The sequence below is a fragment of the Cebus imitator genome, unplaced genomic scaffold (genome assembly GCF_001604975.1).
Source record: "Cebus imitator isolate Cc_AM_T3 unplaced genomic scaffold, Cebus_imitator-1.0 Scaffold729, whole genome shotgun sequence".
NCBI lineage: Eukaryota > Metazoa > Chordata > Mammalia > Primates > Cebidae > Cebus > Cebus imitator.
This window is the reverse complement of record NW_016108044.1, coordinates 199,192-214,739: the sequence shown is the minus strand read 5'-3', so window position 1 is coordinate 214,739 and position 15,548 is coordinate 199,192. Positions and strand designations below refer to the sequence as shown.

Sequence of the window (15,548 nt, the reverse complement as noted above, 5' to 3'; positions counted from 1 at the left end):
ACACCAAACTCACATCTTGGCTTTGGAGATCACTCTAAGCTTGACTGCAGCTGTGGTGCTAGGGAGGGTAATGGAGAAGCTCCCCCCACCCTCAACCCCACCCCTTCCTTCCGGGAGCTAACCCAGCTCTGGCCCTGACTCCAGATCCCTCCCACATTGGACCTACAACACCTTCGCAAACAGCAGCTCTTCACTCCCCACACTCAGCTGCTGTGGGCAAGGAGGGCAGGAAGCCAGAGTCTGGAGAACTCCGGTGAGTACCAGAGTGGAATGGCCCAGGACGCCCTCACCCTGCTCAGCCTCTGGCTCCAACATTCCAGAAGCCGAGGCCTCTCTGCCATACTGGCTGTTTCCCCATGGATATCCAGTTTCACTAGGGGAACTCCAGCCTGGCTGCCCTTCCTTTTTTATTTTTGTTTTTCTGAGATGGATCTTGGCTCTGACACCCAGAATGGAGTGCAGAGGTCAAATTGTAGCTCACTGCAGCCTCAAAATCCTGGGCTCACCTGATCATCATGCCTCAACCTCCCAAGTACCTGAGTATACAGGAGAGAGCAACCCGGCCCAGCTAATTTTTTTTTTTTTTAGTAGAGACGGGGTTTCACCATGTTGACCAGGATGGTCTCGATCTCTTGACGCTGAGTTTTCCTCTCGTTGCCCAGGTCGGAGTGCAGTGTCACAATCTTGGCTCACCGCAACCTCCGCCTCCCAGGTGAAAGCGATTCTTCTGCCTCAGCCTCCCGAGTAACTAGGATTACAGGACAGGCGCTGGCCACTATGCCCACCTAATTTTGTTTTTAGTAGAGACGGATTTTCTCCATATTGGTCAGGCTGGCCTCAAACTCCCGACCTCGGGTGATCCACCCACCTCGGCCTCCCAAAGTGCTAGGATTACAGTCGTGAGCCACTGTGCCCAGCTTGCCCAGTTAATTTTTAAATATATTTTTTCTAGAGATAGGGTCTTGCTATATTGCCCAGGTTGGCCTCAAAGTCCAAGGCTCAAGTGATCCTTCCCCCTTGGGCTCCCAGAGCTCTGGGATTACAAGCATGAGCTACCCTGTCCCATCCTTCTGTTGAATCATCCAAGTTTTGTTTAGTCCCACACCAGACTCTGGCCCCCAATACCAGCTAGTTGCTCAATGGGCCGTGTTTGTCTTGGAACCCAGATGGACTGTGGCTGGGCAAATGGATCACAGGCCTGGCTGGCCTGGGAGGTTTCCATATATGAGGGGCCTTGAGGGGGTCAAGGAGAGGAGCATTGGGAAGAGGAGCCCACTGGGTGGAGGCTGGGGTCTCAGCAGGAAATAGTGAGACAAAGGGCACTGGCTGGCAGGGAGACAGCACAGGCAGGCCTAGAGCTTCCTCAGGGCAGCTGGAGTCTCCTGGAGACCTTCACACACCCTGATACCTGGGCCCCGCCCCGTGAGGGCACTTTCACTGGTCTGCACCATGGCCCAGGCCCTGGGATTTTGCACAGCTCTGCAGGTGAATGAAAGGCGCGGCCATGCTGGGGAACCACCGCACTAGACACAGACCTGGTTTTCAGCCCCAGCCCTGCCACTGACTGGCTTTGTGAGCTCGGGCAAGTCACTCAGACTCCCTAGGCCTCAGTGACTTCCCTGAAAGCAAAAACACTGCAAAGGAGCAGCTGGGCGCTGGCTCACCTCTGTAATCCCAGCCCATTGGGAGGCCGAGGTGGGCGAATCACTTGAGGCCAATTTAAGACCAGCCTGGCCAACATGGTAAAATCCCATCTCTACTTCCACTTAAAAAAAATAAATGAGCTGGGTGTGGTTGCACATGCTTGTCATCCCAGCTACTTGGGAGACCAAGGGGAGAGGACTGCTTGAACCCAAGAAGTTGAGGTTGCAGTGAGCTGAGATTGTGCCACTGCATACCAGCTTAGGTGGCAGAGTGAGAATCCATCTCAAAAAAAAAAAAAAAGAAAAAAGAATTCTGCACACAGTGTTGCTGTGACGGCATAAAGGGATGTGGGCTTGGCTCTGGCCCCTGACATAGGAACATGGAGCTGAACCAGTACACCACCCGCCAGCCTCTGGAGTATGTGAAGGGGATCCCGCTCATCAAGTACTTTGCAGACGCACTGGGGCCCCTGGAGAGCTTCCAAGCCCTACCTGATGACCTACTCATCAACACCTACCCCAAGTCTGGTAGGTGAGGAGGGCCACCCACCCTCTCCCAGGCGGCAGCCCCCACCTTGGTCATGTTCATCTGCCATCTCCCTCCCCCTCCAGGCACTACCTGGGTGAGCCAAATACTGGACATGATCTACCAGGGCGGTGACCTAGAGAAGTGTAACCGGGCTCCCATCTACATACGGGTGCCCTTCCTTGAGCTCAATGATCCAGGGGATCCCTCAGGTGTGTGGCTGGGTCCTGGGGGGAAGGGGAGTGGAGGAAGACAGGGCTGGGGCTTCAGCTCACCAGACCTTCCCTGACCCACTACTCAGGGCTGGAGACTCTGAAAGTCACACCATCCCCACGCCTCATCAAGTCACACCTACCCCTGGCCCTGCTCCCCCAGACTCTGTTGGATCAGAAGATCAAGGTGAGGCCGGGCACATAGGTTCACACCTGTCATCCCAGATTGAGGCTGAGGTGTGAGGATCCCTTGAAGGCGAGAGATGGAGACCAGCCTGGGCAACACTGCTGTAGAGATGATGTCCCGTCCCTACGAAAAAAATTTAAAAACCTGGTGTGGTGGCACAGACTGTTCCCAGTTACTTAGGAGGCTCAGTGGAGAGGATTGTTTATGCGAATTGGAGGCTGCATTGAGCCCTGCCTGCTGCTGCACTCCAGCCTGGGCAACAGAGCAAAACCATCTTTACAAAGAAAAAAAGTTCCTGCTGATTGGTAGGGAAGGCCAGAAAGGGAGACTTGGGCACCCTCCCAGCCATGTTTCTGTTCTTTTGGAAAGGCCACCTCACTTCTACCAGGCTCATCACATCTTTTTTTTTTTTTAGACAGAATTTTGCTCTTGTTGCCCAGGCTAGAGTGCAGTGGCTTGATCTCAGCTCACTGCAACTTCCACCTTCCATGTTCAAGCGGTTCTCCTGCCTCAGCCTCAAAAGGAGCTGGGATTACAGGCACCCACCATCACCTTCGGCTAATTTTGAATTTGTAGTTGAGATGGGGTTTCACCATGTTGGTCAGGCTGGTCTTGAACTCCTGACCTCAGGTAATCTGCCCACCTTGGCCTCCCAAAGTGCTGGGATTAAAGGCATGAGCCACTGTGCCCAGCCTTCATCACATCTTGACAGAGGGTATGGTCTGCCCTCTTGCTCTGAAGGGGGTCCAATGCCAGGATAGTGAGTCTCTACAGTGCACACTTGAGAAAGGCAGCATGTGGGTGCCCACAGGCCGGAAGAGGAAGGGCTGGTGGGAACTGGGCATGCTTGCTCCAGATTGGGGTGTGATAATGTTGATGCAGATTACATTAATATAGAATATGGATCCAGGGACCAGGCTGGACTTTGACATCTGAGCAGGGTTCAGATCCTGCTTGGACCTACCTCTTCCATGAGATCTCAAGCAAGTCAGCGTCTAAGCCTCAGGTTCCTCCTTTGCCAAACCAAGAGATGAGCCGGCCTGGGGCGGGCCGTGTGATGGCGCTGGGCCGGGTCCTCTGCCCCTGCAGGTGGTCTATGTTGCCCGCAACGCAAAGGACGTGGCCGTCTCTTACTACCACTTCCACCGCATGGAAAAGACACATCCTGAGCCTGGGACCTGGGACAGCTTCCTGGAGAAGTTCATGGCCGGAGAAGGTGGGGTGACTGGAGGAAGGAGGGTGTGGAGCCGAGGGGTGGCTACAACACACAGCAACCCTGTGTCGCTGTCCCCCGCCCACTTCTCCAGTGTCCTACGGGTCCTGGTACCAGCACGTGCAGGAGTGGTGGGAGCTGAGCCGCACACACCCTGTTCTCTACCTCTTCTATGAAGACATGAAGGAGGTGAGACCACCTGTGCTGCTGCCCTCCATGGGACACCTGGGGACAGGCACCTCACAGGGACCCGCAAGGCCACCCAGTCCCCTCTCCAGGCAGCCCNTCATGGACCACAGCATCTCCCCCTTCATGAGGAGAGGTGGGCGCCGGCCAGCACGGGGGTTTGGGGCTGGTGGGAGCAGCAGCTGGAGCCTCCCCATAGGCACCCGGGGCCTCCCCTGGGGTGAGACTCCAGCTTTGCTCCCTGCCTTCCTCTCCCAGGCACGGCTGGGGACTGGAAAACCACCTTCACTGTGGCGCAGAATGAGCGCTTCGACCCGGACTATGCAGAGAAAATGGCAGGCTGCAGCCTCAGCTTCCGCTCCCAGCTGTGACAGGGCTCCCGGGGTCACTGCAGAGGGAGTGTGCGAGTCAAGCCTGACCACGGGGCTCAGGAATAAAATATGAATTGTGGGCCAGTGACAGTGGGTCATGTCTGTAATCCCAGCAATTTGGAGGCTGAGGTAGGAGGATCACTTGAGCCCATGAGTTCAAGACCAACCTGGGCAACATAGTGAGATTCTGTTGCAAAAAGTAATAAAATAAAATCAATTTTTAAAAAGAGAATAAAATATGATTTGTGGGTCAGGCAGGGTGGCTCATGCCTGTAATGCCGGCAATTTGAGAAGTAGAGATCAGAGGATCACTGGAGGGCAGGAGTTTGGGACCAGCCTGGTCAACGTTACAAGACGCCATCCCTACAAATTTGAGAAAATTATCCTCATGTGGTGGTGAGCACCTGTAGTCCCAGGTACATGCCAAATTAAGGCAGGAGGATCCCCTGAGCCAGGGAGGCTGTGGCCGCAGTGAGTGGTGATTAAGCCAATCCACTCAAGCCTGGGGGACAGAGCAAACCCTGCCTGAGAAATAAATAAAATACAATTTAATTAAAATAAATTATGATTCCTGACCAGCCTGGCCAACATAGCAAAACCCTGTCACTACTAAAAATACAAAATTAGCCAGGCTTGGTGGTGCACGCCTGTAATCCCAACTACTTGGGAGGCTGAGGCATGAGAATCGCTTGAACCTGGGAGGTGGAGGTTGCAGTGAGTCGAGATCATGCCACTGCACTCAAGCCTGGGCGACAGAGCAAGACTCCGCCTCAAAATAAATGAATAAATAAAATAGTTTAAACAAGAGACACACAGCAAAAGAAGTACAGCATAGAGTAACTTATTGCAACAGATAAACGGTATTTTGAAAGTTCAAAGTGGGCAATATACCTTGGAGAGTTCAGAACAGGCTCTTCGTCGGGGCTAGACAGTGTTGATTACTGCAGGAAAAACCCCCTTGTTGGGAGTCTCACACAATTGTTCATAAGGGTGGGAAGAGGAGTCACTAGTAAGCATGTTCTGGGTGGCTCTGGGTGCACATGGGCATTTGCTATGCATGCTTGTTCCTAGGACGAATGTCTCATTAGCATTTTAAGTCTCCACCCAGAGGTGTGGTTTTTACTATTAAATGAGCAAAGGGTCAGTTTGAGGACAGGTAAAATGCAAACGCAAATGTTCTCAAAACGGGAAGTCTCTACTGGAGATAGCTTTGCTCGAATGAGCTCAGTGACCAGGCGAATGCTAAGGCTTACTATATTAGCTATGCGGTCACCAGGGTGGCAGCATCCCCAGAACGTCATTGTCTCCTTCACGGACTATCCTGCCTCACCCGGGCTCCATGCCGTGTCCTGGCCCAAACAAACTCTTGGAGTCTGTCTTGGGGTTGGCCTTCCACTGGGGCAGCAGGATGACCCACACCAGCTCAGGGTGTGTCTCCTGGGGGTAGAGGGGCTTGTGTCAACACGTGGCCACATGGGGAAGCTCCTTCCCGGCTGTTAGGCTGTCCCCCAGGCCCTGTGCCCTGCCCTGGCCTGGACACTGACTCTTTGCCTTCTTCATCGATGTCATCTACCTCATACCTGCAGACAAAAGGAAGAAAACGCTGGATGCAGCCAGGGTCGCGGTCCCTGTCGGGAAGTGAAGAGGACGGGGACAGCCCAAGAGCTGGGTGCTCCCTGCACAGCAGGACCCGTCCACAACACCCTCTGGGGAGCTTTTCTCCTGCTGCAGAGCCAAAGCCCAGGCAGGTGCGGTGACCAGAGAGCATCCCTGGGGCTGGTGTCACTCGCCTGTTGGTGGCGTGGCTGTAACTGACCACCTCGGCCAGGATCCACTGCTCGTCCCCATCCACAGCCTTCACCGGGGCAGCCACCTTGTCTCCAGGTCTGGCCATGTAGTCCAGAGGTGGTGATGGCCCCACAGAGGGGTGGGGGCCTGTGAGTGGAACCAAGGGTCAGTGCCAGCCCCTGGGCACCAGCCCCTCCCTCGAAGCTGCTGCCCTCACCTTGTCACCAGGCTTCCCGATCCACAGGGGCAGGGTCATGGCCGACTGCTGCAGCAGGGTCACCAGCACCCCTCTGCACATGGTCTTCCGGGGTGGCTCTGAGTCATTGTAGAGACTTAGGATCTTGGCCGATGTAGGAAGGAAGGAAGCCATGACCACAGGAGCAGGTCCGGCCCCAACCCCACCTAGCCTGCTGCACTGAGCTGTTGGAGGAATCCTGAGAGCCTTAGCTCCCGACTGAGCCCAAGGGCCCAGCAGGACTGTGGCCCCATCTGCCAGGTGTCCTACAGGGGCTGCTGCACTCAGCTACAGATGGGTGAGGTGGCAGCACAGCGGGTACCCAGGGGGAGGAACCAGGGAGGGACAAATCGGGTTCGGAGATGCAGGTCAGTTTCTATTCTTGATGTTGGTGCTGACACAGAAGTGTGTTTAATAAAAAATTTCCTAAAATTCGAAGAGTCCCGCGGTAGTTGCAGCGAGGCCGAGGCGCTTCTTCCACTATTACCTGCTCTACTGCCTGAACCCCTCCGCACCAGGATGGCGTCTACGTGGGGTTCACTGTCCACCCTGCTTGTCGGGTCCAGCAACATAATGGAGGCTGCACCGAAGGCAGGACCCAGGCCGGGCACAGTGGCTTACATCGGTAATCCCAGCACTTTGGGAGGCCGAAGCGGTCTGATCACTTGAGGTCAGAAGTTCGAGATCAGCCCGGCAAACATAGTGAAACCCCGTCTCTACTTAAAATGTAAAAATTAACCAGGCATGGTGGCACATACCTGTAATTCTAGCTACTCAAGAGGCTGAGGCAGGAGAATAAGCGGGTCGGGGAGGGGGGTGGAAGCATGGGGAGGAGGAGGAGGTGCGGGGCTACGTCGGAGGTTGCAGTGAGCGAAATAGCGCCATTGCACTCCTGGTGAGACGGAGAGGGTCTCTGTGCTGGGAAGAAGGCTTCCTGGAGGAGGCAGACGGCACTGGGCACAGGTCTGATGAGAGGGACCTGCCAGGCCTGTGAAGCGGGCGGGGACCGAGCCTGTCCCAGGGGAGGAGCGTGACGGGGAGGCGGTGCCAGGGGAATCTTGATGGTGGAACTCCGGGAGGAACTGGCTGGGGCGGGGGTGATGATCCAGGCTGGGGTCCTGCCTAGGGGTCCTGGTGGGCACGCTGGGGTTGGGTGGGGCGCAGGAGGAGAGCAGGGGTGACAGACGGGTACCTAGACTGGAGGCGGGTTCTGAGACTGGCAGGTGGAGGGGGCGCGGCTGCAGGCTGCGGCAGGGCCTGGGGCTCGGCTGAAGCCGGGAGCGAGGACCCCGCTCTCGGGTAGAATTGGAGGGTACTCGTGGTGGGGCGCAGCGGGGCCCAAAGGGACACCCACGTTCTCCTCCCCAGGGTGATGGTGCATGTTCTGCACTGTTTCCCGTCCGCCGTGTCCACCATTCCAGCAAGGAAGGAGACCGCGTGGCGGCGAGTGTCCGGGGTTTGGGGTCCTACCCCTACCCGACGCAGTCCTGGCGCCCCCGTACCCCGCCGGATTGTAGTGGACCCGTCTCCCCCGCCCTGGGCGCACCAGCCGCTCCCGCAGCGCCCAGACCTCCGCCGGGAGCTCTGACGGCTGTGCAGTACTGGCCGCTGGCCTTCGGGCCTCCCCCGCCCCAGGGCGCCTCGCAGGTCCCTTTGCTGACGCCGAGCGTGAGCCTGAGCCGGACCCGGGACCCCAGAGGCCTGTTCGCCCTGAAGCGCCCGCGCACTTCAGGGGAGGTTCGCCCCAGGCAAGGGGGATGCAGCGTCCCGACGACTTCGGATCCAGCTGTTTGTTGAGGAACCAGGAAACGCCCTGACACTTTTGCGGCCCTGTCCCCGTCTCTAGATGGGGATGACAGTACTTCTGTCCCTTGCTGAGCGCAGCAGGACCTGCCTTTTCCCTTTGACTGGAAGGTTCTTCTCTACACCCTCATCTGTCTTGATAACCTGCCACCTCCACAGAGAGGTCTTCCCTGTCTCCCGATTTAAAATTGCAGCTCTGAGAAGCCGGGCACGGTGGCACATGCCTGTAGTGCCAACTACTGGGGAGTCTGAGGTGGGAGGATTGCCTGAGCCCGGGAGCTGGAGGCTGCAGTGAGCTCTGACTGTTCCATTGCACTCCAGCCTGGGCGAAAGAGCAAGACTCTGTCTCTAAAAAGATAAACTAAAATTGCATGTCTTGTGTACTTCACCATGGCTCCTTCTCCTGAATACTTATTATCTCACGGGCTTCGTGTTTTATTGATCTCATTAGTCTCTCCCATCCCAACCTTTGTACTAAACTGCCTGAAGGCAGCTCTTGTCACTGCTGGAGAACAGAGTCCTACACAGAGCTGCTGTCCAATAAATAGTTAATAAAATAATGGATGATGGGCGGGCTTCTACTGAGCTCCTGATAATTGTGAGTGGAGGACTAGCCCTGCAGAGATTCATTCAGTGACCTGCTGGCCGTTGCTGAGCTGTCACAAAGTTCAAGTCTGGCTGCAGTGTCCAGGCTGTGACTCAGTCACTGCTGATGCTCACGGGACCTTCACCAGCTTAGTCCCAGAGAGCAAGGATTTTAACCCCCGACCTCCATTTCCTCGTCTGTAAAATGCAAATATGGAGCTGTGTAACACCAGGAACAGTGCCTGCTGCACAGAGGCTCCCTGCCAGCTCCCTCTCCCTCCTTGCCTCTTACCTGCCTGCTGCCTGGGACAGGATGAACAGGGGCCTTTGTGTTGCCCCGACCCTGACTACCCGCCAAGGGCCCACGTGATCTGCCTGGCAGAGGAGTTCCTTTGGGAAGAACCAGGGCAGCTTCTGCCCATAGAGGGCCGATGCCTAGGTGAGTGCAGTCCCCCGGCACCAGCCTGGTCCCGCTCTGGGAAGAGGGTGCCCAGTTGTATAAGCCAGGCCTGGGCAGCAGAGTCCTCATCTTGATATTCAGGGCCCAGCCTGGAGGGGACTTGTGATGCCTGACTCTATCTCTCTGGCCCCATGCCTTGGTAGCTATGAGAGGTCACTGCTTTAAGTGACCTGATCTGGCTGTGCGGATGGGCACGGAGGAAACAGTAGAAGACTCAGAATTAGAAGATGTGAGTGGGCTTTCGCCCCGCCTTGCCACCCCACTCCCTGCCCTGGGCTGTCACCAACCTTGCCGTGATAACCTACATTTTATTGGCTTAAATGGACTCTCTCTTTCTTAGCTAAGAGCTGTTCAGGCCTCATGTTAGCTTCTTAAGCTGGACAGATTCCATCTTAGCTTCTTCATTTAGTTATTCCCCTCATTAAGTATGCAACTGTAGTATGCAGGTGGGGCAGGACAACTGCGGGCGCATCCCAGAGTGCATTTGCTGATAAGAGGCCGAGTAAAGTGGCACCAGCAGAGCCTGGGAATGCAGGTGCTGTCGAGTGTCCAGAGCCCCCATATCTATAAGGTGTATGTCTTTTTATGACAGCTCTAGCCCTTGCACCTGGTTCTATTTCTCATGTACTAGTTTCACTTTTAACTTTTTCTTACTCTGCTTCTGTGAAAAAACTTGCTTCAGCTAGGTTCCCCCCTCCCTTTTCAAACTGGGGTATAAAAAACCCCAGACTTTTTCTTCAGGGCCGCAAGAATTTTGGGCATTAGGCATCTCTCGTTTGCCGGCTAAAATAAAGGACTCACAATTCAATCTCAGAGTGTGGCACATTCCTTAACCTGCTCGGGTACAACATTGCCTCTATAGACACACTGGACAGCCCTGCTGGGGACCTGATCCTCAGCGTCCCTAACCCCTCCAGATATACCGGTGGCCTAGGGGAGGTCCTCAAAGGCCGGTGGGACATCCACCTCAGTGTCTCCAGGCTCTTGACACCTTTGCCAGGAGGAATTTAAGACAAGTAAGAAAGTCACAAATGTAGGGAGACTGCTTGCAGCGCAAAAGGACACACTCAAGAAGGGGAATGTGGGGGTCATCAAGAGAGTGTCTCATGCCCTAGGAGGTTTGGGGCTGACCTTTATGGGCTTCTTTAAAGACGGTATATTCATGAAGATTCCAGCAAAAGGTAAAGATTTCTCAAAACCGTGGTGCCACAATTTACACCCAAACACAGGTGTTCCTGGAGCGGTCTTGGCACTGGTGGGTGTATGAGTTAACATCTTACTGATCATATAATGGGACCCTAGGTGAAACCTACATCAAACGCAGCGCCATGCTGGGTCTGGTTGGTTTTAGTCAGCTTGGTCCTCATCCCATTTTTCAGGGACTTACTGGCCCTTAGCACATGCAGCTGTTTCTTTTCTTTTCTTTTTTGAGACAGAGTCTCGCTCTGCTGCCCAGGCTGGAGTGCGATGGCATGATCTCAGCTCACTGCAACCTCCACCTCCTGGGTTCAAGATATTCTCCTGCCTTGGCCTCCTGAGTAGCCAGGATTACAGGTGCGCACCACCACACCCAGCTAATTTTTGTATTTTTAATAGAGACGGGGTTTCACCTTGTTGGTCAGGCTGGTCTCGAACTCCAGACCTCATTCTCCACCTGCCGCATCCTTGCAAAGTGCTGGGATTACAGGCGTGAGCCTCTGCGCCCGGGTACCTGCAGCTATTTCAAGTTTCCTTCTTCAGGTCACGTGAAACTGCTGCCTGGGATTTTCTATTCTCCTTCCATCACCCTGTATTAATCTCACATTCTTGCCTCTTATCTGTGCCACTCCAAGCGGTCCAGCCAGTTTTTCCTAAAGTGCAATACAAAGTCTGCGTCAAGCGGGCCTCCTGATGGTTGGCTAAGGGCATATAAGGATGGAGCTGGTAGCCTGAGGACCTGCCAGTCACGGGGTTTCCTCAAGGCACAGAGGAAGGAGGAGGGGCCGTGACCCCAGCAGGTGAGCAGCCTCCCCTCTGCCTGGAAACCCCATGCCTCAGCTTTCCCCTGCTTGCCTCTGAGTTCACGGAATTCTTGAAAGCCTTGGGAGACTCACCTTTACTCAGATGGTTACCTGTCTCCTACCCAGCTTGACCCTGGACTTTCAATAGTGAGATCAAAGAATGAGGAGGATGAGGGGTGCCCTCCTTCCATGGGGGCCCGTGGCTTGCAAGCACCAACTTCCTCTAGCCTCTGTCTGTGGAGTCTCCTTCAAACCAACAGAAAGAAAAGCACCTGCCAGGGACTGCTGTTCTTCTAGAGTCTTCTACTGATGCTCTGTGAGGTCCCCTGGGAGCCATGAGGCTGGGGCTGGTCTTTCCTGGGCCTGCCTAGCCCATCTTTCTCCTCCAATCCCTTCCATCTTCTCTGGGTTAATTAGAGAAAGTTTGTCTGTTGGCCTGCCTGGCAGGGTGGAGTTCAGGGGCAGGTCAGAAACCCCATGACAGCTCAAAAAGAAAAAAGAAAACAAAACCCACCATTGGGCCCTTTGTTCTTTCATTCTTCTCTTTTCTACAAACCAAATCAGTCTTGGCTTTGCAGATCACGCTAAGCTTGTCTCCAGCTGGCGGACTAAGGAGGGTAATGGAGAGGCTCCCCAGCTCCCAACCCCACCCCTTCCTCCGGGGAACAAAACTAAGTCCGGCCCTGGCTGCAGATCCCTCCCACACTGGACTTAGGAAATCCTCCGTGCAGACAACAGCCCTGCATTCCCCACACCGCACCCACACTCAGCCACTGCGGGCAAGGAGGGCCAGGCTCCCGAAAGCTCAGGTGAGTGACATGGTGGAATGGCCCAGGTCGCCCTCACCCTGCTCAGCTTCTGGCTCCAACATTCCAGAAGCTGAGGCCTCTGCCATTCCTGCTCTTTCCCCATGGATATCCCATTTCAATCAGACAACCCTGGCCGGGCGTGAATCCCCTTACTTCCTTTTTTTTTGGGTGGAGGAGGCCAGGTCTTTCTGTCACCTGGGCTGGAGTACAGGAGGATTCTGGTCACTGCAGCCTTGAATTCCTGGGTTCAAGCGATTCTCCTGCCTCAGCCTCTGGAGTAGCTGGGACTACAGGTCCTCGTCATCCTGCCTGATTAATTTTAAAAATATTTTAAAAAGATTTTAGACATGGGGCTTACAATGCTGCCCAGGTTGGTCTCCAGCTCCTGGCCTCTTAGGGTCTGGTATTACAGGTGGGAGTCACCCTGCGCAGGACCCTCCTTCTGCTAAGTCATGGGTCTTGCTCATTCCCACACCAGGCTTTGGCCCCCAATACCAGCTAGTTGGTCAATGGGCTGTGTTTGTCTTAGAGCCCAAGTGGACTGTGACCGGGCAAGTGGATCACAGGCCTGGCTGACCTGGGAGGTTTCCACATGTGAGGAGCCCAGAAGGAGGGGAGCATCCGGGAGAGGAGCCCACTGGGTGGAGGCTGGGGTCTCAGCAAGAAATCGTGAGACAAAGGGTACTGGCTGGCAGGGAGACAGCACAGGCAGGCCTAGAGCTTCCTCAGGGCAGCTGGAGTCTCCTGGAGACCTTCACACACCCTGATACCTGGGCCCTGCCCTGTGAGGGCACTTTCACTGGTCTGCACCATGGCCCAGGCCCTGGGATTTTGCACAGCTCTGCAAGTGAATGAAAGCTTCGGCCATGCTGGGGAACCACCGCACTAGACGCAGACCTGGTTTTCAGTCCCAGCCCTGCCACTGACTGGCTTTGTGAGCTCAGGCAAGTCACTCAGCCTCCCTAGGCCTCAGTGACTTCCCTGAAAGTGAGAATTCTGTACACGGTGTTGTGATGGTGTTAAGGGTGTGGACCTGGCTCTGGCCCTGACGCAGGAACATGGAGCTGATGCAGGACAGCCTCCGCCAGCGACTGGAGTATGTGAAGGGGGTCCCCCTCATCAAGAGCTTTGCGGAGGCACTGGGGCCCCTGGAGAGCTTCCGGGCCCGGCCCGATGACCTGCTCATCAGCACCTACCCCAAGTCCGGTAGGTGAGGAGGGCCACCCACCCTCTCCCATGTGGCAGCCCCTACTTTGGCCTGCCAGGCTGTACCCTCAGCCTGTTCACCTCCTATCTCCCTCCCTCTCCAGGCACCACCTGGGTGAGCCAGGTACTGGACATGATCTATCAGGACGGCGACCTGGACAAGTGTCACCGGGCTCCCATCTTCATGCGGGTGCCCTTTCTTGAGTTCAAAGCCCCAGGGGTTCCCTCAGGTGTGTGACTGGGTCCTGGGGGCAAGGGGAGTGGAGGAAGACAGGGCTGGGGCTTCAGCTCACCAGACCTTCCCTGACCCACCACTCAGGGTTGGAGACTCTGAAAGACACGCCGGCCCCACGGCTCCTGAAGACGCACCTGCCCCTGGCTCTGGTCCCCCAGACCCTGTTGGATCAGAAGGTCAAGGTGAGGCCAGGCACAGTGATTCACACCCACAATCCCAGCACTTTGGGAGGCTGAGGTGGGAAGACCCCTTGAAGCCAGAATTTCCAGACCAGTCTCTTCCAAAAAAAAAATTAGCTGAGCATAATGTGTGCCTGTAGTACCAACTACTCAGGAGGCTGAGGTGGGCGGATCACCTGAGCCTAGGAGTTCAAGACTGCAGTGAGGTATGATCACACTACTGTACTCCAGACTGGGTGATAGAGAAACCCTGTCTCAAAAAAAGATGAAGAATAAAAAGAGGGGCGGGCAGGCATGGTAGCTAACACCTGTATTTCCAGCACTTGGGAGGCTGAGGCTGGCAGATACCTGAAGTCAGGAGTTCGAGACCATCCTGGCCAACATGGTGAAACCCCATCTTTACTAAAAATAAAAAAAAAAAAAAAAATAGCCTGGCCTGGTGGTGGGCACCTGTAATCTTGGCTACTTGGGAGGTTGAGGCAGGAGAATCACTTCAACCTGGGAGGCATAGGTTGCAGTGAGCCGAGACCACACCATTGCACCCCAGCCTGGGCAACAGTAGTGAAACTCATTCTCAAAAATAAATAAATAAATAAATAAATAATAAAAATAAAAAGGCCAGACACATGGTGGCTTATGCCTGTAATCCCACTATTTTGGGAGGTCGAGGTGGGCAGATCACCTGATGTCAGGAGTTCAAGACCAGGCTGGCCAACGTGGGGAAACCCCATATTCTACTAGAAATACAAAAATTAGCCAGGCCTGGGGGCAAGCGCCTGTGATCCTAGCTACTCAGGAGGCTGAGGCAGGAAAATCACTTGAACCTAGGAGGCAGTGGTTACAGTGTGCCGAGATCGTGCCACTGCACTCTAGCCTGGAAGACAGAGGGAAACTCTGTTTCAAACAAATAAACAAAATAAATAAATAAAGATTAAAAAAATGTTTTCCACCTGTGTTGGCTCACTCCTTATGCCAGCACTTTGGGAGGCCAAGGTGGGTGGATCACTTGAGCTCAGGAGTCATAGACCAGCCTGGGAAGCATGCGGAGACTCCATTTCTATAAAGAATGCAAAACATCCCCAGGGCGTGGTGGCCTGGTGCCGTAGTCCCAGCTACCCGAAAGTCTGAGGTTGGACGATCGCTTGAGTGTGAGAGGTCAAGGTTGCAGTGAGCTGTTATCCCTCCAGTGCACTCAACCTGGGCAACAGGACAAAACAAAGACCAAGGTCTTTTCTTTTTGACACTCTCTGTGAAAAAATAAAAAAATAAAAAATTCCAGAACAAAAGGAAAAAGAAAAGGTCCAAGTGTGGAGCATGTGAATCCAGGGAAGGAGGCTCCAGTTTGGCCCAGCCTGGTCCCGTTTTCTGGGGGAGTCGCCACACTGTCTCCAGTCCTGTCACATCTTCAGGGGGGAGACTGTCTGCCTCTTGCTCTGATGACCAAGAACATGAGACTCTTCAGTGTAGACTTAAGAAATGTAGAGGGTGGGTTCTCACAGGCCCACAATTTGGGAATTTGGGGCTGGTGGGAATACGCCTGCCTTGCTCTAAACTGGTGGGCCTAGACATTTATGCAGATTACGCTAGTATGGAATACGGATCCAGAGACCAGGCCAGACTTTGACCTCTGAGCAGGGTTCAGATCCCCGCTTGGACCTACCTCTTCCATGAGATCTCAAGCAAGTCAGAGTCTAAGCCTCAGGTTCCTCCTTTGCCAAACCAAGAGATGAGCCGGTTTGGGGCAGGCCGTGTGATGGCGCTGGGCCGGGTCCTCTGCCCCTGCAGGTGGTCTATGTTGCCCGCAACGCAAAGGATGTGGCCGTCTCTTACTACCACTTCCACCAGATGGCCAAGGTGCACCCTGACCCTGGGACCTGGGACAGCTTCCTGGAGAAGTTCATGGCCGGAGA

At 54.7% G+C, this 15,548-nt stretch overlaps 3 protein-coding genes across 11 annotated transcripts in view; 2 read left to right on the top strand and 1 right to left on the bottom strand.

Moving 5' to 3' along the window:
• The window catches only part of LOC108296639 (sulfotransferase 1A3-like), a 15,422-nt gene extending 10,855 nt beyond the window's left edge, over nt 1-4,567 (top strand). For 2 of the 3 annotated variants that reach the window (XM_017519139.2, XM_017519140.2), the window contains exons 2-7: nt 2,020-2,171; nt 2,256-2,381; nt 2,471-2,568; nt 3,658-3,784; nt 3,876-4,103; nt 4,226-4,567. In XM_017519139.2, coding sequence (XP_017374628.1) covers nt 2,024-2,171; nt 2,256-2,381; nt 2,471-2,568; nt 3,658-3,784; nt 3,876-4,103; nt 4,226-4,338 — 840 coding nt within the window. In that variant the 5' untranslated portion in view covers nt 2,020-2,023 and the 3' untranslated portion in view covers nt 4,339-4,567. Of the gene's footprint in view, nt 1-170; nt 254-2,019; nt 2,172-2,255; nt 2,382-2,470; nt 2,569-3,657; nt 3,785-3,875; nt 4,104-4,225 lie in introns of those variants that run through there. The other variant, XM_037735121.1, reaches the window with a different exon arrangement.
• Nucleotides 160-15,548, top strand: part of LOC108296637 (sulfotransferase 1A1) — a 30,655-nt gene continuing 15,266 nt past the window's right edge. Inside the window, exons 1-5 of one of the 7 annotated variants that reach the window (XM_037735115.1) lie at nt 160-253; nt 13,043-13,224; nt 13,329-13,454; nt 13,544-13,641; nt 15,424-15,548. In XM_037735115.1, the coding sequence (XP_037591043.1) occupies nt 13,077-13,224; nt 13,329-13,454; nt 13,544-13,641; nt 15,424-15,548 (497 nt within the window). In that variant the 5' untranslated portion in view covers nt 160-253; nt 13,043-13,076. Of the gene's footprint in view, nt 254-11,935; nt 12,019-13,042; nt 13,225-13,328; nt 13,455-13,543; nt 13,642-15,423 lie in introns of those variants that run through there. The other 6 variants (XM_037735114.1, XM_037735113.1, XM_037735116.1 and 3 more) reach the window with 6 other exon arrangements.
• LOC119469595 (SAGA-associated factor 29-like) lies at nt 5,160-6,581 on the bottom strand. Its single transcript, XM_037735122.1, has 3 exons — nt 6,352-6,581; nt 6,129-6,273; nt 5,160-5,918 (listed from the first exon to the last, which is right to left on the bottom strand). The coding sequence occupies exons 1-3, from the start codon at nt 6,494-6,496 to the stop codon at nt 5,762-5,764; spliced, it is 447 nt and encodes a 148-aa protein (XP_037591050.1). The 5' UTR covers nt 6,497-6,581; the 3' UTR covers nt 5,160-5,761.